Raw genomic sequence first — 23,488 nt, 5'->3', positions numbered from 1 at the left:
GTCTATACTGTCAACTCATTCAATTTCACTACTTAAATTTTTTTAGGAAAATCACTCTAACTTCAAAACCATTCTTCCAAGGTACTACAGTGTATATCATGTGCTGTTATTTCCAGTAATTCAAACATTTCTCTCCATAGTTTTTATTTTATTTTATTTTATTTACATTATCTTCTCTTTAGAATCCCATGATATAATAAATAGTGAGCTAGCATTAAAAACAAAAGACCTAAATCCAAATCTTTGCTTCTGACACATAGTAGACATGTATCCATCTTGGACTAGTCATTTAAACTCATCTTGAATAAATCCATCTTATTTTAAGTACTCAAATATCCTAAATAATGTGCCTTAGAATGTTATTGGAAATCATCATCAATCTTAGCAACTCATCATTTGGAAAATTAGTATTGATCATTTTTTACAATTATAACAATTCTTTTTTCCTTTAGTCTTAAAGAATTTCATTCATTCTTAATGATTTTTTTTCAAAAATAATTATCTGATCTCAATATCAAACATCCATTAGGTTCTTTTGCAAATTTGTGATGCAATTTGTATAGAGTTAAATTATTGGAATTTACTGAGGTTTAGTTATAGCCTCTTAACATATTTTAAGTTCCAACTCCCTATTTACTCCTATCACCATCCTTATATGGAAGATTGGTCTCAAGTTTCTCTGTTTGGGTAAAATTCTTCATAAACTTATGATACCTTTTCCTGTATATATATATATATATATATATATATATATATATATATATATATATATATATATTGTTTCCTTCCATGCATGTTGTACTTACTTTACTGGTCCAGTTGCTCAAAAGCAGCACTTAATATTCTCTCATTATGCCCTTGTGTTGGCAATTCCTATACACCCAAAATATATTGATTCTTCATCTCATGTTTCTCATGTTTCCTTTAAAATCTAGCTTGTATTCCATCTTGTGCAAGAAATGTTTCCCAGCCCCATACCTTTCAGGTGATAATTCCTTGCCTGCTTAAGTTACTTTAATCTAAATTGAATATGTCTTGATTGATCCTCCAGAGCTATGTTGTAAGAGTATCTTAGGTAAATAATATTTTCTACAGTTTTCCTTGCATATGTACATATGCGTATATGTACGTGTTCATATATGTACTTAGCTGTAGGCATGTTTATAGTTTTATTTTGGGGGGGGAAGATGTACATTCTCACATTATACCTGGCCTGGATTTCATAGTTATTTTTTTTCTTATTCTTCATTATGAAAATGATTACCCATAGAATTTTGGATTAGGACACTAGTCATAGAGATTTGCCTATTTTCTTGTTTATGGAGATTTTCACATTTGATGATATTTGCATATAAACATTTAAAATTTACTTAGCCAATATTCCCCAAATAAATTACAAAATATGTGTATATGGGCCCCGCACTTTGTTATGATTTTATATCCAAAAATAATTTAACTTTTGAAGTAAATAAATTAGATGAAAATTTTGGTAGATAGCAAATAATGATTACCCATGTGATCAGGGTAAAGATAATATATGTAATATATATCACAGTGGCATTTACTGATGCTTTGCAGATTTAACTTAATTTCATTTCCAAGAAAAAATTTTCCAAATGATAACCATTTTCAATTATTTTAAAACTTTACTTTTTGAGAAGTGCTAGAGAGAAATATAATTTTTATAATTCAAGTCTATTTTGCTGAAAATTATTAAAATGTACAGATCCTCAGGTTTTCTCATATATCAAATGTATGCCAAAAATGTATGTAATTTAACAGGATTATTTTGAGTTTTTGAAAAATGCTTTAAAATTCTCTAAACATCCATTATACTGCTATTATTCAACTTTTTAACCAATGCTCATTGTGATATTAACTACCATTTTAATTATCATCTTCATTCACTCTTTCTCTTTCAGCAGTTGCAGCCTCTAGTGATCAAAGCCAAATTCCTATAATTGCTGTATCTGTTACAGTGGGAGTCATTCTGCTGGCTGTGGTTATTGGTTTCCTCCTCAGTGGAAGGTAAGTGAGAAAGCTATAATCCTAATCTTTGCAGATCATCTTTTTTAACATTGATCTGATCTACTTTTTTTTTTCTAATAAACATATCCTGGCACAAATCACACAAATGGTATAAAAATGGCTGACTTCATCATATAGACATATATTCCAGGTCTTTGGTTATACACACCTATTTTTCAGTTCCCACAAACTGCTAATTCCCAAATGTTCTATATCTAGAAACTGTGCACCTAGATCAGGTTGTCATTTTAACCTTAATGTGTTTAAGGTAACCATATGTGATTTCCACTATTAAGGAGAAAATATTAAGATACTTTTATTTTGTTATGGAAGTCTGCTGGAGTGATCAGCTCATGGGAATGGGGTATTCTATTGTATTGGGGGCTGTTTAAGCCTGCTATTGGTGTCTTAACAGGAACAGGATAGATAAACAATCATTCTAACATAACAAGTAGTCTATTCCTTGAAGATGATTGACAAAATAAAGAACAGCTGGATAGCAGATGGTTTTCATGACTAAATTTTTTCAGCTCACAAATGTTTTCAACTTATCACTATCATCATTGAGGTGCAGTGATTTTATGTGAGCCTAATTTCATATTTATGGTTATTAAAGGTGTTTTTTTCCCTAATATTATACCCTCTGCTATATGTGGTATATATTTGTTATTGCAAATGACAGGACAATATGGAGGATGATATTCAATACCATAACATATAAAATATATCCATAATTTATAACCAAATGACTTTTAACTTCAACTAAGGCACTTCAGAGGGTTAGCAAAAAAATTATTTCTTACTAGTAAATTAGATAGAGTATTGGAGTTACAGGATTTGAATTTGAATCCTAAATGCTATATGACCTTTAGCAAACAACATTCTGAAGTTTCACTTTCCTAACCTAGAAAATGAGAGGATTTTAATAGATGAGCAATAAGATATTTGGAAGTTCTGATCAATGATGCAATGCATGTATCTGATTGTGCTTTTTCCCCAACAGATGTAGTAATTATTTCACATTCCTATCAATGACCATCCATGGTATAAGAAAAAACCTTGAGAAGAGAACATTTAGAAAAGATTAATGAAAGTCTCTTTATTGAAAAATTTAAATTTGTGAAAAATTGTTAGGCCCCCCAAAACTCCTATTAGAGGATTGATATATACATGGATTTTTACTGTGCTACTCATTTGCTTCTGACTATTTGGCCTCAATGAAACACATAAATATATGGAATTTGACATTTTCAATATACTGAATCTTATAGGCAGCATAGATTAATTACTGCATATTCAAATTGCTTTGGGAAGAAGCATATTTTATTCCTAGTCAATTCACAAAATGTACTTTGTATTTAAGCTTAAGAATGTTCATTCATTTGTTTTTCAGAAATATGTGCATTATTCCTTTGCTTTTTTTTTTCTTTCCTCCCCAAGCACATGCTATTAGAAAGCAATTGGTTTTAACAAAAGTAGTCATAAAATATAACATAAATTGCCTTTCTTTCTATGGGGAAATATTTGGTTTGTGTATGTTAAATAAGAAAAATCCTTTCCCTTTAGCTTCATCAGCCACAGACCATTCCTTTTAATTGTGTAGGAGAAAAACCCCTCTATATCTTGATCTTTTTATGAAGAGTACTGAATTTTTCAAACTCATTCAAATCAGGAAAAAGAATTGGGAGGAAGATGCCTTCCATCATCAGTGAATTGGTTAAATTAAGGAAGCATGATAATATGTTTCTATATACCTCCCCAAAAGGAGTCACTATTGATTCTAACAACAGTACCAAACTTTTCTTTCTTTTGTCTTCATTTTCTGAGTAAAGTCTCAGCAAATCATTAGCCAAATATATGTATATATAATATTTGGAAATAATTTCATCTAGCACAAGAGGAAATATAGTAGAAACACTATTTTCTATACTTTTAAGGGTAGAAAAGAAAAATAGAATCAATTGGGAAGAGATTTTTTAAAAAATACTGAATAAAACAAAATTCTTGCTCCCAATTGGTAAAGAAAGCTCTTTACATACATAATTCTAATTATTTTGAAATTTTAGCTTAATTTTTTTCTTTGAAAAACTTGGTTTGGACCTTTCCCCCTCTTTTGTGATCATTGAAGGACATGGTTCTCTCTCTCCCAAACCTCTTCAATTTCAGTTAAGAAGTATAATGATTGTTCTTTGATTAAAGAGACTTCTTTAGTTCCCTTCAAAGCATTGAGGAAAAAGGCTGTTTTGACGACATTTCCTCTTTGTTCTGACTTTGTGACTTTGCTGGTACCTTACCACTGGGATCTCAGATTTGTGTATTACAAATGCCTTTTGCCAGCGGCTGGCAGCTTCAGGTTCCTATCATGAAACTGTTGGTTGCCCTTTTGTCAAGGGTTCCTTCTTGAGTTCCTATTGGTGCAATGACCAGAATTCTAGGAAGAAAACTATCATCTTTCCCTTCAACTGTGCTTCAAGTGGGATTATTCTCAATGCTTTCTCTCTGCCGCCCCTGATCTCTTTCCTCAAATGATTATATTCAAATATAAATTTAGTTTTTAATGCCTGCTTCTCTTCTTATGTAAATGTCTTACTTTATTCACGGATCTGGGTTCAGTTTTGAAATAACAAGATCTGTTGAAAAGGCTACAGGACTTGGAATCTCAGTTTGTGATTCAGGTGTGCTTCTTCTTGATAGAGAGATGTGCTATTGAGCAAATTCCTAAATCTCTCTGAACTTCAGTTTCTTCAGACTTAATATAGGGATAATACTTATATTACTTACCTCAACCTCATGGAGAATCTGTGAGGAAAATACTCTGAAATCCCCATGTTATAATTGTGAATGGTTCTTATTGAAATTCATATAGGGATAAACACTTTCAAATATTGTTATCTATTAAAAGTACATCTTAGCTTATTGAATTGGCATTTGTTACCTAACAAGGTTCTAAAAGGACCTGAAATATGTCAGATAAATTTTTAAAAGATATTAGAGAGCCCAGTGTCATTTTCAAGATAACATACTATGTGATTTGCCACAGAGTCAAACTGAGTAACTTAAAGTTACCATTTTCCTGGGAAGAAAAGAGTAAGAAGTGTCGAATGAAATAATAATTGCCATAATTAGAACTAGAAAAAAAAAGTTGAGAAAAGAATTTACCTATTGCAAAGCTATCTATCTGTCTGTCTGTCTGTCTGTCTGTCTATCTATCAATCTCTGTCTTTGTTGTTCAGTGGTATGCAACTCCTTGTGTCCTCATGTGGGACTTATTTTTATTTTTTGCAAAGCTACTGGATGTTTTGCCATTTCCACCACCCAGCTCATTTTATAGATGAGGAAATAGAGACAAATATGGTTAAGTGACTTGCCCAAAAGCACAAAGCTAGTAAATGTCTGAGATTGGACCTGAACTCAGGAAGATGAGATATCCTGATTTCAGGTCAAGCATTTTATCCACTATGTTACCTAACTTCTGTTGTGTTTGTCTTGGTGCTAGGATTTTAGATGTTTTTTTTTAATTATCTATGACTAAGGACAGTTAACTTTATTCTATAAGATAAAGGTTTACCTGTCTTTTACAGTTAATAAGGAAGCATTATTAGTTAACAATAAATAAGTATATTTTTTATTACCTAGATATTTCTATTGCAAAAGAACCAGACAATTTTCATTCCTAACACTGTTATGAAGTGCTAAAAAGCATAATACTATGTGATGTTTAATAAGATAATATGTGTCTACATGCATGTGTGTGCACATATGTGTATGTGATGTTTCTACATTATAGGATCAGAGATAAATATGGTGAACATGGTCCATTCTGAATCCTGGTCCATAGCTAAATATCTGGTACTGCATGGTCTTCTTTTTTTTCTATTTTTTAAATTTCTTTATAAATATATTTTTCTTTACTTAAGAATGACATCTTACAAAATAATATAAGCTTCTGTAAATACAAATACCTGGGGAGAAGTAAAGTATGTTTCTTCTCAGGTATAGTTCATATAAATAGCTTATTCCAAATTATTCTCATAATACACTTATGCCCCAAACAGAAACAGTGCTGATCCTTAGACTTCATTTTGATGACACCATGTACCTTCAGTAGGAAAAGATCAAGGACTTATACTTTTATTAGCAATAATGTGACATGAAACTTTCATTTTTTTAATTCATGTTTTAATTCATGGTTCAGAATTCTAATGGGGCATTTGCAAAATAAGAGTATAATCTTTGGGCAATAACCCTGCACCTTCCTCTACTTAGTCACACTACTTAGTGTTTTCTCTATATAAATACACACTTAGGAAACATGGCCTTCACTGCTGATGCACAAATCCCATGGCACAGAAGTCATTGATACTGAAAGCCATAGACTGCAAAAATTAGAAATTAAAACGATAGCCTATCTCCCTCTTGCTAATGGAGAAAGATTTTTTCCCCCATGGTGATTTCTATGTATTATTTTTTTCAATAACCACAGAATAGAGCCTCTTAATTTTAAAATCTAATATATTTCTCCATTCAGAATTTTTATCTGATGTTTCTCCCTCATTTTCCTTTGCCTCACTTTATTCATTTATTCATGGCTTTTTGCAGCTCTTGGCTCTTAGGACATTTGAAAATTCATGCAGAAACTCTCTCAAAATTGGCAAAGTTATAAACTCAAAGGATTGTGTGAAATATTTGCAGGAATAGCCCCAGAAACCTGTATCTTAAGCAGCAAAATAAAAAAAATGAGGCAAGAAAATACAGAGAAACAATTTAATCTCTGTACTCACTGAATTCCCACATACCTTTCCCATGACCAAGGACAATATATAGACTAACTGGCAACAAAACCCTAGCCCTTTATTTATATCTATGTGTTCAGGTCATGGCTTCTCTAAAAAAGGAGCACATTTCAAATTAATGAAGCTCAACCTCTAGAAAATTAGATCAGAAACATCACTGACTATTGTGATCATTATTATTATTATAGACAAGAGAGAGACAGAGACAAACAAACAGACAGACACAGGCAGAGACACACAGAGAAAGAGAGACACATAGACAGAGAAAGATACCTGCAAATATTGAAACAAGCATAGCTGTAATGTTTGTAATTTATAAGTAGGTTTATAGTCTTTGATTAGTTGCATCTGTGAGGTTAGAAATGTCTTTTTTTGAATGATTTGAAAATGAATCATAGAATCTTACAATTAAAAAGTAACCTCAGTGCTCATTTAGGCAAGATCCTACATTTTATCATAACACAGTATGGTTGTGCCAGCATGTTCTCCATCTTTATGCAAAATGCTCCTTACTTGGCTGGAAATACCAGTTAGATTTCAAATAATGAAACTGATGCCCAATTAAGAGAAATTACAAAGCCAACTAAAAGGCAGAGATTAGATTTTTATCCAAGGCTTTTGCTTCCAAATTCAGTGAAAATGTAAGCTAGCGTGAGTAAATAATTTAGTTAAGTTTATACCATGATACAGAAAGTCTGAAGTATGATAGCAATTGACCAATATAATGCATATAAGTATTGTATGGCTTAAAATGGAAAAGAAAAGATTTATTGGTCTTTAGATATTATATTCAAAATAGATTATAATTTGTAGCAATTGTTCATTGAAAGCCAATTATGCTTTCTCCTTAACTTTGCTTAGTAGTAGATTAATATCCTTGGATGTCTTGAAATGATAGTTTACATACAACACGAATTTCTTGTGGTTTCAAAAAGAATACATTCATTATACTTTGACAAAACAACTACTGAAAAAAACATTCAAATTCTATCTGTTTTTTTGACAAGTTTTATGACCTTGGTCATTATGTCCTTTCCTTTCAGTGTGTTTCCTATACTTATGTTAAAAATCATGAAATAAAGCTTGAAAATATAGCAACAGAGATTATTCTATTTGCTGAGCAATGGACTTTTGATATCTAGTAAAGCTTAAAGGAAAGATGCCTATGCTTATTTAAGTTGTTGCCATTGTCATGAAGAAGGTACAATGAACAATCCAACTGGAAGAGGGATTCTCTATAAATAGTAAAGGCTTCTAATTATTAACATTATGCTAATTGACCAAGGACATTGCAGGATCTCTAAATGAGATACAGAACCACTTTTAAAAATTTGATTCCACACTTGATATAAAGGGGAGATAAGTGAAGAATTCCTACTGTTCAGATTATGATGAGCAATTTCATGAACAACTTCTAAAGCCACATCAGATGGTCATTGAAAATAGACCATGGGTTAAGTCCATTGTTGAAGCAGAAGAAGGGCCCTGAACTTACATTTGAAAAATGGCACTAAAATATCTTCTTATCTAAGCTTTTTTGGAGCAGAAGCTTATTTGTTTAATGCTATATTTATCTGGTAAGATTATAGGATTATAAATCAAACAACAGTAAAATCTGAAAAATTAAATTTGAAGATAACTCAAAAGATAATGAAAAAAATGAAAAGTAAACATTAAAATGTAACAGTAAATGCTGGGTTACAAAAATTATGTAAAGGATATAAAATATGAATATATATGATAAACATATAGTATCCCCCAAGTGGTTTTATCCCCAAAATATAAAAGGTAGTATAAATGAGATTAAGAAAATATTTATTAAGTACTTTATATATATATATATATATATATATATATATATATATATATATATATATATATATATATATATATATATATATCACTATTCTAATACTAAAGATACAAAGACATAATGAATATGGTCCTTTATCTCAGGGTACTTATATACTTTCTGGATAGATAGAAAAATAGATTAAATATATGTGTATATATACATATATACAAACATTTCTATATTTATCACACCTATGTGTATATATGTATATGTGTTTGTGTATATATGCATATATGTGTGTATACATACACATGCACATATTCAAAATTTGGACTTGCTTTTTTTCTCCTACTTTCTCCCAAACTTAAAGGATTAGAGATGTAAGAAGGAAAAAGAAAGAAAGAAAGAGAGAGAAAGAGAGAGAGAGAGAGAGAGAGAAAAAGGAAGGAAGGAAGGAAGGAAGGAAGGAAGGAAGGAAGGAAGGAAGGAAGGAAGGAAGAAAAAAAGGAAAGAAAGAAAAAAAGGAAAGAAAGAAAAGAAAAAGGAAAGAAGACATTGAAAGAAGAAAGAAATGAAGGGAGGGATGAAGTTAGGAAGAGAAAAGATAGAAAATAATCCTATCATAGAAGCATGGTCAAATAAACAACAACAACACAACAACAAAATCTTTCATTGATTATGTCCCCCAAAATGTATTTTTAATTCTATGTATAAGTGGATCATTTTTTCTGTCCTGAGGTATACAGTCACATTTCCTAGAGAATCAAAATTAATTATACCCTTGATCAAAGTTCTACATTAGAAGATGACACCTATAGGGGAGAGTTTTCCAGATAGGAGTTTTTGGAGGGAAAAATCAGAGCATACTGATTGGAGTAAAAGTTTGATTTTTCTGAGGTTATCCTTCTTAAAAATATCATTCTCAATTTGGCTACTGTTTCTGAGTTGGAGTTTGAAAAAAGTAGGGAAATGAATTGTAGGGAAATATTGGGGTGGCAAATGACTGGTCAGTATTGGACTAAGCTCATTACTCTGCACACTACATCACAAGGATGGGACCTTTATTTCTGAACAGTTAAATGGCTGGAGCTACCGGGATTATGGCATGAACTTGGCATAAAACTAGATTGGGCCCTGAGACTAAGCAAAATAGATAGATAGATAGATAGATAGATAGATAGATAGATAGATAGATAGATGTATTTTAAATTGACTATATAAGGAGAACAATGAACAATTGAAGGATTCTGTGCCTATCTAAAATTGAAGGAATGCTCTTCATCAAATGAATTTTTTTTCATTTTCTTTGTCATTAATTTGTGAGAAGTTATGGACTACAGTAATCCAGGATTGGCAGGGGTTAATGGGTTAAAAGAAGCATTTTGGAGAGAATATCTTCTTCAATCAGGTCAAAAATTCACAGTCTAATATGATACATAATATGAAGAGAATAAAAGTAAATCAACTTTTAATATAATATCTTATACACTTTTTGGTGTGAAACTTATTTTTGAAAAATCTTTTGGAATAGCTTTGAAAGACACTTAATAATGTAGTGATGAATCACTGTGTAATGGTTAAATTAATTCCAGAGACAAAGAAATAGCCACATTTTGATGAGTTTGAGGTCCAGTACCAAATGATAAGGTTGAAATAGCAATTCTTGTTCAAAACATCAGGCACAAGGCTCAAGAGACGTGAAGAATTCACAAAGGCTTTCTCTTTGCTGAAAGGTTACTTTATTTATGAGAATAGGTTATGTATTGAAGAGATAAAATTGACACAAGGAGTGGTAAATATGAAATAGATTTGGGAAATCATAGAGTTAGCAAGGAAAAGAGGTTTTAACAATTAACAAGGAAAAAGACAATTCCCCATAGAACTCACAATTAATCAGGAAAAACAGGGAATATACCATGAAGTGGAAGTATGCCGTTGATTGGCAGGCTAAGTCCATAGAAGAATTTAACACCCTAAAAGGGTTAATTATGGAAAGGAAAAATATATTATAAGGCACAGGGGCAAGAGAGAGAGGAAAGACATCATGAGGCAGAATACCTATGGTGGGCCAACACAAAATAGATTCTGCAAAGATAGTGTGAAAATTTGTAGAAAAGTTTAATCTTAAGGGTTTGACATCATCACTTGGCTTTCTGATTGGATACAGTAAGGTAAGGTTTCCCAAAATCTGCTACAAGAAATGTAGGGCTGCACCTGATCCCCATCAGTACCTTTTCCTGCTTGCCTCAGAAAATATTATAATCTTATCAATATTACAGGCCAATACCACCTAGTTACAGGAAAAAATTAGCCAATATTATAAAACATTTGATAGGGATAGGATATAATGACTTTTTTTTTCTCTTTCAAGGAATTAGAACATTGGAAACATGCTGTAACATAGTGCTATTCAGAAATCTACTTTTACTAATTTCAAAAGTTCCAAGTTATATTTTCATAGAATTATGATATGATTAGCAGATTTGCAGCAAAAATAGTTGATTACTATTAAATATAATTTAAACATCATTTCTATGGAATATTGTAATAGTATTAGTTTTTACTTCATCAGTAAGAAAATTGATAAATTCTTTATAATATCATTATTTTGGGATTATTTTCCTGCCATATTGATTTAACGAACTGGATTTTTTTTTCAGGGAGCTATTCAATTATTTTTATATTTTATATGTTTTATTTACTTATATATTTATAAGCACAAATAAATGATAAGATAAGAAAAATTACTCTATAAACATGACACACTTTGATTGTTTTTTTTTTTTCTCCTACTTATTTCCCTTAAGATGCTAATTAACACTGATGAATTGAGTTTTCTTGTTTTGCACATACTTCTACTTTGGGACCAGTGCAATTCCTATTTCTTTAGATTGAATTTTTGATCATAATAGTATCATGCCAAATATTGAATTTTTCTCAATAGACTCAAGTATGTAAAACAAAAGGTTAGAAAATTTAAATGTTCTAATCCCATGTATTTTTTTTCCTATAGAAGGAATTGGAAAGATGAATTAATATCTCATTAGTTTAAATTCCACCATATATTTTATTTCTACCCCTTTTCTTGTCTCACATAGTTTCTCCCACCTAGGTTATGACAATAGCTATACACTCATAAGAATGCCTTCTAAAACAATACAGACATGTTATTATCCAATGTTTGATTGACAACCTCCAATCAAGGACAATACATTTCATCTTGAGGCACCTTTTCCTCCTTTTTAAAAAGCTCTATTTAAATTAATGTTAAATATTCTCCTTTGCACATTAATTCAAAATAATTTTAAACTAAAAATGAGATGAGAAGAAAAAAAAAAAAAAAACACTGTGTATACATGTCCCAGAGTTTAGATACCATAGAGAGCCACTACAATGCAGAAGTAAGAATAATTATGTAAATATCCAAATGTTCCAGGAGAAAAAAAATTTAAAAATAGTAATAAAAAAATCATATAGTCTCAGATGTTTTTATAAATGCATCAAATAGGACTAAAAAGCAAGATAAAACTAAAGATCCTAGAGAAGAAAATGTGCTTTTATGAGTCTAATTGGGGTTCTGGAATTAGACTGTTACTTATATCTCTCTGGAAATATAAACTTTATTTAGGGAAAAGTTATAGCTTAGAGGTTTTTAAACTTTATTACATTATGGGCACATTAAAAGTCTGAGTAAACCTTTGTTGATTTTTATAATAATAATAATAACAGCAACAATAATAACACAATTTTCTTAGAATACCATTTTAAATCAATAAAATTAAACATATAGAGAATCCAATTTATTGAAATACAGTTCTCAAAATAAGCATACTCCTCTCCATGTTCATGCACAATAAAGATAAAGACTGGGTTGAATTTTACATAGGAAAAAAAAAAACCCTTCTAGCATTCTATAGAAATATAATGGCCCAGTCATGCTATGCTGTATTGGATCAGATTGAAAGACTATTCTGAAACTGCCTCATGCTGTGACAATCTGAGATTAAAAATTTAGTCACCATCATGGTTTATATGCTATTAAAAATGACTTACATTTTTTTTCCGTGTAGTAAATCAATCCACATTTGTCCTGGGCATGTTCAAATCATGCTGCTAAACAAAAAGAAATGCAATCCCATTCTTCTCAGTAAGTGCTTCTGCAAGATACTTTTGAATACAATCCATCTGAAAATACCCATAACTTCTTAAGATAAATGTGTTTTAGAAGTAGGTGGATACTATCCTTGAATGATTCTAGCCTACTAAGTAACAAAGGAAAATGTAAGAGATGACTGAAGTGCACAATGGTGGAGATATGGCTTACATTTATAGTTTCAGAGAACATTTGTAATCATTACAAAATTTGATTCCCATACCAGCACTATGGGCTCATTGGCATTATCATGATCAAGAGTTCTGACATTTAGAGTGGTCAAGAGATTTTAAAAAGTACAGAGCTATATAGAGCTATACTTCTGAATCGAACTTGTGCTCTTTACAGCCTGCCATTTTCCATAAATAGTGACTTTTCTTTATTCTAAGTGTAGAACACATTGAAATTATCCAAATATTTCTTCTACTATTGAAAGGTATTTGAATCTTGTCTCATTTTCCTTCCCAACTCATAATTTATATTTCTATATAGAGTCTAAAGAATGATATTTTGTGATAAACATTATGGGGGGGGGAAATAAATTAAAATAGATTCCTGATATTTTCCAAAAATTGTAGTAGGTAGTGGGGGGTACACAGTTCAGAAAATGAGAATCTATAAATTAAAGGAACTACATTTTTAGAGGGAAGGATACTATATTTCTAAAAAGAAAGATGACAATTGGAATTTCAAGAAAGGTTTCATATAGGAACTGGAATAGAAACAAATTTCTGAGGAAGCTATGGACTTCAGCTGGAGAAGAAGAATATGTACCATAAAAACATGGGATTAGCAATTGGTATATAGTTGATAAAAAATAGTAGGCTATAATGAAAGGAAAAAAGCACGTGAAGAAGATCAATTTTAAATGACTAGAAAGGTAGATAGACATATTGAAGTTTTTGTCTCTTAACTGTGGAAAGAGGGATTAGGATTTGTAGTTTTCTTATTTGAATTGGTTCATGCTATTCAGATATTTTGAATATTTGAAGGAATCTCCCATTTCATCTGCCCAACTCTAGTCAAAAGAATTAACTACTCTAAGTTACTCAATGGTTTCTCCACCTTAAATGTAGAGAAGCCATTTCTTCCTAAGGAACCTTTTTTCTATATTTTTTTTTAATTCTAATTAGATAATTATTTTCCCCTGAAATGATTTCCCTTCAAAAAAAAAGGAGAAAATTGAATATGAGTTTTATTATTGCACAAACTAGATTAAAAAAAAACTGACTTCAAAGTTCCATAGTCCAATTACTAGGCATACATTATCCTCTGATACATATTTTCATCTTTTGATATTTTAGGAGATGATTTTCCAAATCTATTTTGTTGCCTTGTCAGCTATGGTAGACATCAGAATTAATGTGAAATCCCCTTCACTAAAAGATTGTAGTAGACTTTATTAATCTCAAAAAGTATTCTTAAATATACTAATGATGGTTAAAAGTAGGGATATGATATATTTGGAAGCTTTCTTTCCTTAGCAAAGCATTAATAGGAACTCATTGAGTTTTTAATGGAATCGAATAGTAACATACAGAACTAATGGTACATGTCAAGCTTTATGCTTTCAGATTTATTTAATATTTTGACTTTGAAATAATATAATCCATTTTTGCCATTTACCAGTTGGTAAAACTGGTATATTACCAATATCACATTGGTAATTGCATATGGCTACTGAAGCACAGTTAATCATTTAAAATCCAGGGTATACTTTTCAATGCAAGAAAGATTTATTAAATGACTATTATATGCAAGGAATTGTGCTATACACTAGAGTTATGAAGGTGAAAAGTAACATTGCTGTTTAATAGTGACTTTTCAGAATAAACCTAAAAGTTATGTTGTTGCTGAAGAAACTATATAAATATTTTAATCTAGAATTATGGTATCACTTAAGTGAGAAATATAGAAAAATATTATAAACTATTCAATCAATATCTCTGATTTCACAAAATTAGTTTATTCAAACAAACTTTTTTCAGAAGATAGAGGTGACTGTGAAGATAAATAAATCAATTTGTGCACTGACTTAATCTAGATGTGATGTTTTTTATTTGCACATGTACTTCCCTCAAAACTTCAATGCAAAGATAATTCTAAAATAGATTAAAGTGCTTACCTCAAATGATTTTTAAATATGCAGGGGAATGGGAAAATAGAAATCCATAGAACTTTGGAATCAGAATAGTAGGGCTAAAATCACAATTTTACTGTTTACCATTTGTAAAACTATGACATATTATGTGACTTTATTAATTTCCAGATTTCTTATTTGTAAAGTGCAGAAAATGGTGAACAGGCATTTCTAGAATATTAAAAATAACAGCTAATATTTATATGATTTCTACCATATGCCAAAGATTGTGCTAAAGGTTTTACAGGAACCACCTCTTTTGATCTTTGCAATATGGTTACAAGGTAGATCTTATTTTTATTATCATTTTACTGGTAATGAAACCAACAGAAATTAAATTGATTAAATTTTAAAAATTAAATTAAATTAAATTAAAAGCCAAAGTCAAATAGATAGCAAGTGTCTTAGGCTGGATTAATATATGCAAGTATTTGATATATGCAAGGCATTGTGTTAAGTGATGATCAGACAAAGAAAGAAAAAGTGTCTACCCTCAAACAGCTTGTTATAATGGAGACAACATATAAATAAATAATAGCTTGTAAGATATTCACAGAATGGAAGGAAGATAGCCTCAGAAGGATAGGTACTAGTAAACAGTAGTTACTAGGTAGAACCTCCTACAAATGGTATGATTTGAAATAATTATTACGGTAATGGAATATAAGCCTGGAAGCATAGGAAAGGGCTAAGTTAAAAAAAAGCTTTTTCTTTTAATAAATTATTTTCCAAGAAAACACAAAATCAAAATAGAAAAGGAACAAATAGAAAAAAATGAAAACTAAAAAGCACTAAGAAAAACTTACCCCATGCACAGGAGATTATAAAACAGGATTCAAGATATTAGACAATAAATTTCCATTTCAAGAAAACATGTAAATAAAACTACCCATTGTATTTAGAATTATCCATCTTTGCTTATGAAGAACTTTAAATGTCAGAGGATTATTGTATAAAACCACATATAAAAACTATCTTATAATTATAAAATTAAAATAAATATAAGCTGTTCTTATTATATAAAATGATGTCATTAATAGAATTTCCAGATAATTTATTACATATATTTTAAGGAAGTTAACATCACTTTAGCAAAGGCTCTATGACATCCAAAGAGGATCAAGCTAACTGATATTAAAGTCTATCCATAAAAATAAATTATTTCTTCAGTTTTAAATAATTTTTGAAGATTAATAGACTAGTTTAGAAATGTTTCTTTAAGTACATTTCTAAAATAATTAAAATTTTAAATGGAAATAGCTCTAACTTAAATTTTTGGGAGCTGGGAAGAAAAACAAGCCTATCAGGTAAAAAAATAAATAAATAAATAAATAAAATAAAATAAAAGTTATGGAACCCCAGCTGAATACCTTTCCTGGTAGCTAAATGGTGAATATATAGATATTCCACACTATTTCAATTCAGTTCAGGTAAATTTTGATTATGAATTTACTATTTGCAGTCTTGTGCTAGTACTAGGGATAAAAAGATTAAGACAAAAAGAGTTTCTACCTCCTGAATGAGGTTGAATATTTTTTTTTTCCTCAGAACGGTCTTCTGTGAATGGCTAGATTATTTTCTGAGCTTTAGTTAGGCCTATAAATTGTTAAAGGTTTGGCAAAATTGGGGAAAAGTGAACTGAGCTACATTATAAAACAATTCAGATGCTTTCACAAAGCAAGTACAGCATATTTACAGTTTTAATTTGCATGCACTTGTGGATTTGAGAGAAAATTATTATTCAAATTGCATTGACTTCTTCACTCAAAACAGTTGAACCCTTTTTGTGGATAGACCAGTTTCTGCAAGATATGTCAAATTATGTCATTCGGAAGGGCCAATCTTGATCAAGATGTATATGCCTGGAAAAAAATAATTTAGTAATTTTCAATTTATTTTGTACATTATTTGTCCAGGACTTCAGTTTTTTCTTCTTTTTTTTTATGATTTGTTGGCATTTCCTTAAGACACTCATCTATGAAGTAAGCAAAATTGCCTGAGGCTTTATCCAAAATATTATAGAGAATCACTTTGGAAAAATATTTTTTTCAGTTTTCTTTTTGACATATAAAGTTATGTTCATTTAAGGAGTCCACACAATAATTTTAGTGCAGCATACTATTATTTTTAAAAAGACAATCAATTTTGTGACTAAATCTAAAGGAGAAAATATATTCCTCAAGATTACTAGCAGAAATATTCCACTTTTGGGGCTCTATGATTATTTGGGGGGGGCTTTGCACTATTTTTTCATAGTTCATGCTAACATTTTTGATTTTCTTTTTCTTCTCACAGCTATTGGCTATCTGACCAAATGTGAAGTAGGTCAATATTTCATCATAAAGTCACATATTTATTTTTTTTTTAATTTCAGAATTACTTTCATAAAATTGAGGGAAAGTAATTAATGTTTAAAAAATAATAAAATTACATGTTAATAAGTTTTAGAGAATCAATATTCAAATTCAAATTAATCAAAATATAATTTATTTAATAGAAAAAGATATTAGAGTTTTGATTTGATTGCTACCTGAAATTCCCAGTTGAGGTAACTTTCTCTTAATTCAGGATGGCATTTTTAGTAAAACTTAGCTTTAGAGCATTTCCTAATCAAATGAATTGCCCAGTCACATAGTCATAACAGGATTTGAACCCAAATCTTTCAGCATCCAATGTAAAATATAATTTTAATATCTACTAAATATAATCTGCATTATTGTTGACATAACCAAAAAAGTTAAAATAATAGAATGCAGTAATTAAGTTAAAGTAAAATTGCCTCTATGTATACCATTTTTATGGAACAAAAATTATGTCTGTGATATATATTTTAGATAAAATATAATAACATCCAGGACTAGGAAAGAAAGAAGGAAAGCAATGATACTGGTTTTGGAATCAGAGGGCTTGATGTGAATACAATTCTTATGACCTAACCAAGTCAAATAACATCTTCCAATTTCAGGTTTTTATATATATGATGAAAAGTTTGGACTAAATGTTGTCTCCTGTTTTAAATCAATGAGTATGTGACCTAAAATGTTGCTTCCATATATTTTATGCTCTGTGATGGGTAGGAGGAGTTGATAATGATAACCCTCTTTAATATGCTCTCCCAATGAGTCATTCATTTAGGTTAACAAATTCTGTAAAAATGCAAATACCTTCTCAGAAAATTAAGCTAACAGATCATTTGCACACTCAAGTGAGAGTTAAATTAGTGAATTAATCATACCTAGATTAAAGCTTAGTTAAATCAGCATTTCTATTGAATGGAAGTATTGGTTGGAATAAAGAAGAAAGAAGGAAAAATTTGGTACAAAAGGGTCAGATACAAAAGGAGGCTATTGTCAGATGCAGTATGTTAGGATGAAGAGAGGACTTGAGGAATCAAAGGAAATGACTGAATTTTAGTTCTAGGATATTGTATAGGATACTTCAGGCGAGCAATTTCACCTCTGTGATCCTTTGTTTTCTTACGGAAATGACTAAATGGATGCTATCTTATTGAATTAAATGAATGATTCTGAACCTTCTTTGTTCATGTCAGCCTGGTAAAACTATGAAATCCCTATAATAATATTTTTGAACAAATAAAGTTAAATGCATAGGAACACAGAAGCAACCGATTACATTGAAATAGTTATCAAAATATTTTTAATCACGTTTATGGAAACCAACATTAGAAACCCTTGAATTAGACAAACTTTTTATTTTTCTCATTAATGATTTGTGAGATAGAAAAATAATAGACTTTAGATTTCTAACATAATTTCTTTTATAGTAATATATTTAGCTGACCTTAGATTTTTGTCTAAGAAAAATATAATCAATAGTTACTATGCCATGATTTTATACTAGAAGTCACTGGTTGTATTAGTAATGGTATACTTATTGTTTTATTCTTTATGTTTCTTCCTACTTTTTCCCATCTCTTTTTTTCTCCCTTGTTATAAATGTCATTGCTTCAGTCACTACACAAGAAAAGTGTTATACATATATATGATTTTACTTTTTCAGGCATTTGGATTGCCATTTAGGGCACATTTCACTAAAATACTCTTAAAACATTAATTTATTGTATGTTAGAAAAAATAAACAGGGAATCTAAGGCATTTTACTAAGATCCACAAAGACATATTGAGTGAAATCATAAAATGTTAGACTAAGAATATATTTGTTTGGTCATCTAATATGTTTATAAAATTACTATTTGTTATTTGTGCCTTTTCCAAATGTATACATATTTTAAGGTAACTATGTTCTATTATTTCTGGGCATGAATTAGTAGGAAAAGTAATTTTGCAAAGTTATTTGAAATTATGGATAGATATGCTCCAGGATAAACAATCCTGCAATATAAGCACATCCTATCTACATATTTTATAAGTAGTCTGTGTAAAGGTGATAATTAGACAATATTGCAATAAAAAAGTGATTGAGTCATATAAACAATGGACTACCATAGAATTATAGAGATAGAATTACATGGGATATCAAATGTCATCTAGTCAAACCACTCTCATGCTACAAGGTCCATTAATTGAACATGTTCAACATCACATAGGAAGTAGCAGAGCCATGTTTTGAAAATGATTATCTGAATCCAAAATCAAAAGTGTTTTTTTTTCATATTTAGGCATTTTAACTCCATTTCACAAAACAGTTCTTAACTGATTTTAAGACAGCTATTAGCAACTTCTCCTCTTCCTTCCTCTTCCTCTTCCTCTTCCTCTTCCTCTTCCTCTTCCTCTTCCTCTTCCTCTTCTTCTTCTTCTTCTTCTTCTTCTTCTTCTTCTTCTTCTTCTTCTTCTTCTTCTTCTTCTTCTTCTTCTTCTTCTTCTTCTTCTTCTTCTTCTTCTTCTTCTTCCTTCTTCTTCCCAGTTATTTTTACTATACATAATATTCTGCAGTTCTACTGGGGGCTTTCACGATCTTTTGTGTACCTCTTCTAGACATTTGTCCTCTTATTTCCTAAATGGGTCTAAACACAATGAACACACTAGACTAGACACACTAATTCACATTTGCTCTCATCAACCCAAAATAGAGAGTGACTATCATCTCATTCTTCCAGGACACTATGATTCTCACTGTATTTATTGTGCGCACATGTGTTGTGTGTGTGTGTGCCCGTGTGTGTGTGTGTGTGTGTGTGTGTGTGTGTGTGTGTAGCCTTGTTACACTGTTGATGTAAATTGAGTTGTTAGTTAACTGAAATTTTAAAACCTTCTTCACACAAATTGTAGTCAAAATATACCTTTCCTATATTATATTTGTGTCATTTTTTTTGAAAATCTGTTATTGATTTAACATCCTTTTCTTTTTAAATTTTGGGTTCTAAATCTCTCCCTTTCTTTTATATATGTCCATACCCACTTAGAAGGCAAGCAAGATCATTTCAACCATGCATGCAAAATTATTTAAAATGCCATGTTGCAAAAGAAGCAAAACAGAGAAAGTGAGAAAACTGTACTTCAATTTTCAGTCAAAATCCATTAGTTCTCTCTCTGGAAATTGTATTTTTTCACAATGAGTCATTAAGAATTTTCTTGGATTGCTGTTTTGATCAGAGTAACCAACACACTGTTGGTTATCAACACAGTTGATCATCATTGGAATTATTGAAATATTGCTGTTATTATGTACAATAATTCTTCAGTTCTCACTTCACTTTGGATCAGTTCACACAGGTTTTGATATGTTTTTCCCCTGAAACTACCTTTCTAATTATTTCTTATAGTACCAATCACAAATACTTATCTCCTCCATGGAACTGTTACCCAGAATTATATGTGGGTAATAGAGTTGCCAGTCAGTGCCAGATACACTCTGTTTCAGTCATGATCTTTCTGAACAGTAATTTAAATTCCTTATTTTCTCTTGGTTTAGATCTCTCAAAGCTGCTACTGAACCCGATATTGGTGCTACTAGTTGTGTATGCCTTGGACAGGCTTCCACTTGGGTATCATAGATTTCTCCTCTAGACATCTTAAGTTTTCTCAGACAATTTTGTTGACAATTTAATTTCAGGAAGTATTTTAAAGTTATTTTACAGGAATTTTGCAAGATATCAGATAGATTGTTGTTTCTAATATATCATTTTGGTTCCATGATGTGACAATATATTTTAAACAAAATGAAAGACTTGATTATAAAATCTCACTTTATTGGATTCAACCTAATATGCTAGCCATAGAAGCTAAAGAATATAATAACCTATGTATGATAAACCCAAAGATCTCAGCTATTGGGGCAAACACTAAACATTTGACTAAATATTTTGGGAAAACAGGAATGTAATCTGATAGAAATAAGAAATAGACTAATATCTTATTATTTATATCAATATATGCTCAACATGGAGGCATAATTTAGACATAGTGATACCATAAGCAAATTAGTGTGCCGGAAAATAAAGTACCCTTCAGATTAAGGAATGTAGGACTAATTCATGACCATGTAATAGATTGAAGATTCACAGAAGATAAAAATGCATAATTTGGTCACATAATTTTTTAAATTCTATATGCAAAAGTAATTCATTTAAAATTGTAAGTAATGTAGAGAATGGAGGCTCTTTTTTGACAAATTCTCATATCTCAAATATATATATAAACCACTTTCATTAGAACAAAAATAATTCTCTAGTAGGTAAATGGAAAAGGGTTATAAAAAGCTAATTTTCAGAAGAAGAAATAACTATTAATAATCATATAAAAATTTTTAAGTAACAATAATTAGAGAAATGAAATTGAAACAACTTTGAGATTTTATATAATATATATATATATGTATATACATATATATATATATATATATATATCCTTCAGATTGGATAAGATGACAAAAATAGAAGATGACAAATTCTAGAGATTTGGGAAAGTTCAAGCACTAATGAACTGTCAGTAGAATTGTAAACAAGAACATACATTCTGGAAAGCAATTTGGAATTATGCCCCAACAACTATGAAACTGCGCATGCTTTTTGACCCAGAAAGACTGTCCCTAGATTTACAGCCCAATGAGATCAAAAAAGAAAGAAGAGATGCATGTGTATGACAATATTTATTGGAATTTTTTTGTGTTGGCAAATAATTGGAAACTGAAATGATGTTCATTAATTTGAGAATACATGAACAAGTTATAGTTTATACATGTAATGGAATATTATTATTCTGTATGAAGAGGGTTGTTTCAGAAGAGCTTTGGAAGAAATATGAACAGAGTGCAAAGTGAGTACAACCAGCATAATAATATATACAATATTAAAAAGATTGTACAGGTTATCAAATGAAAAGAAAATGACTAACCAAAATTAGAAAGACTCAAAATGAAAGCTATCCACTTCTAGAAAGAGAATTGATGGACTCAGATGATAGATTGAACATAAATAAATAAATAAATAAGTAAACAAACAAACAAATAAATAGATGAATGGATAAATAATTAAATAAGATATATGTATGCAAGTATGTATGTATATATACATATATAAATGCATATGTTATATATCTATAATCATAATCTTTCTCTTTTTTCCTTTTTTTTGGTACATGGTTAATTCAAGATTTTTTATGGCTATATATATTTGTAATAGGTTTTTGTTTTTCTTGCTTTTTTCAGTGCATGGGAGAGAGGGAGTGATAGAGAATTTCTGACTGAAAAATGAATTTTAAAATCTGCTTTAAAAATTAATATTTATATCTAGTTTTTTTCTTGTGTATCAACCAAATACTTTTGCTTTTAAAAAAAATAAATGAAGTTATTTGCCATAATTTATTCTTCATAAAATCATGTTGACTCTTTGTTATTTCTGTTTCTTTTTCTAGATGTTTACTAAATATTTTAAATACTACTACTACTACTACCACTACTACTAATAATAAACTATGTGATTATTTTCTTAATATTCACTTTGATATCCTCTTTTTCTTGACACAAAGATCAATTACTAACTTTAACAAGCTATTGAGGATTAAATATTTCTTTTTTTAATCAGTAACTAAATTTAACATATGCCATAGATAATAAGGGCTCCAACAGTATAGCAGAATATGAGATTAATTAATGTGAGGGTAATCTTGGAAGAAAATATTAGAAGTAGGATCAAAGAGATAGATTTTAAATATAGCAAAGCACTCACCTTCTACTTTATGGTTTATAAAGCTATTTTCCTTATAACAAATGTGTAATATTGGCACTGAAGGTATTATTTTCATTATAAAAATAATAAAATCGAAGACCAGAGAGACCTAATGTGTCCCCAGGACCACATGTCCAAGTAAGTATTCAAGCCCAGGCACCACACCTTATTCATTATTATAGACAATGACTCCAATGTAGTTCTTTGCAAAGAACACAAAACAACCTTTTATCTACCACCAATTTAAAAACTCAAGTACACACTCTGTATGTTTTGATCTATAGTAGGACAATGTGGTATAATACAACATGTACTTGACCTATTATCTTTATCAATGCCTAGAATAAAATGTATATAAAAGTATTAGAGCATAGATGCATAAATGGTAGACTTTCAAAATTTCATTATACTGAGATTTGATTATATTATATAG

The 23,488-nt window shown here is 30.0% G+C and overlaps 1 protein-coding gene across 12 annotated transcripts in view; it reads left to right on the top strand.

Moving 5' to 3' along the window:
- EPHA5 (EPH receptor A5) overlaps positions 1-23,488 on the top strand; it is a 471,809-nt gene that overhangs the window by 384,073 nt on the left and 64,248 nt on the right. For 6 of the 12 annotated variants that reach the window (XM_074272342.1, XM_074272344.1, XM_074272334.1 and 3 more), the window contains one exon: positions 1,926-2,028. In XM_074272342.1, coding sequence (XP_074128443.1) covers positions 1,926-2,028 — 103 coding nt within the window. Of the gene's footprint in view, positions 1-1,922; positions 2,029-23,488 lie in introns of all 12 variants that reach the window. The other 6 variants (XM_074272341.1, XM_074272343.1, XM_074272338.1 and 3 more) reach the window with 1 other exon arrangement.

The sequence above is a fragment of the Sminthopsis crassicaudata genome, chromosome 6, assembly GCF_048593235.1.
Source record: "Sminthopsis crassicaudata isolate SCR6 chromosome 6, ASM4859323v1, whole genome shotgun sequence".
NCBI lineage: Eukaryota > Metazoa > Chordata > Mammalia > Dasyuromorphia > Dasyuridae > Sminthopsis > Sminthopsis crassicaudata.
The sequence above is the reverse complement of the archived record's forward strand: the minus strand, read 5'-3'. Positions and strand labels throughout refer to the sequence as shown.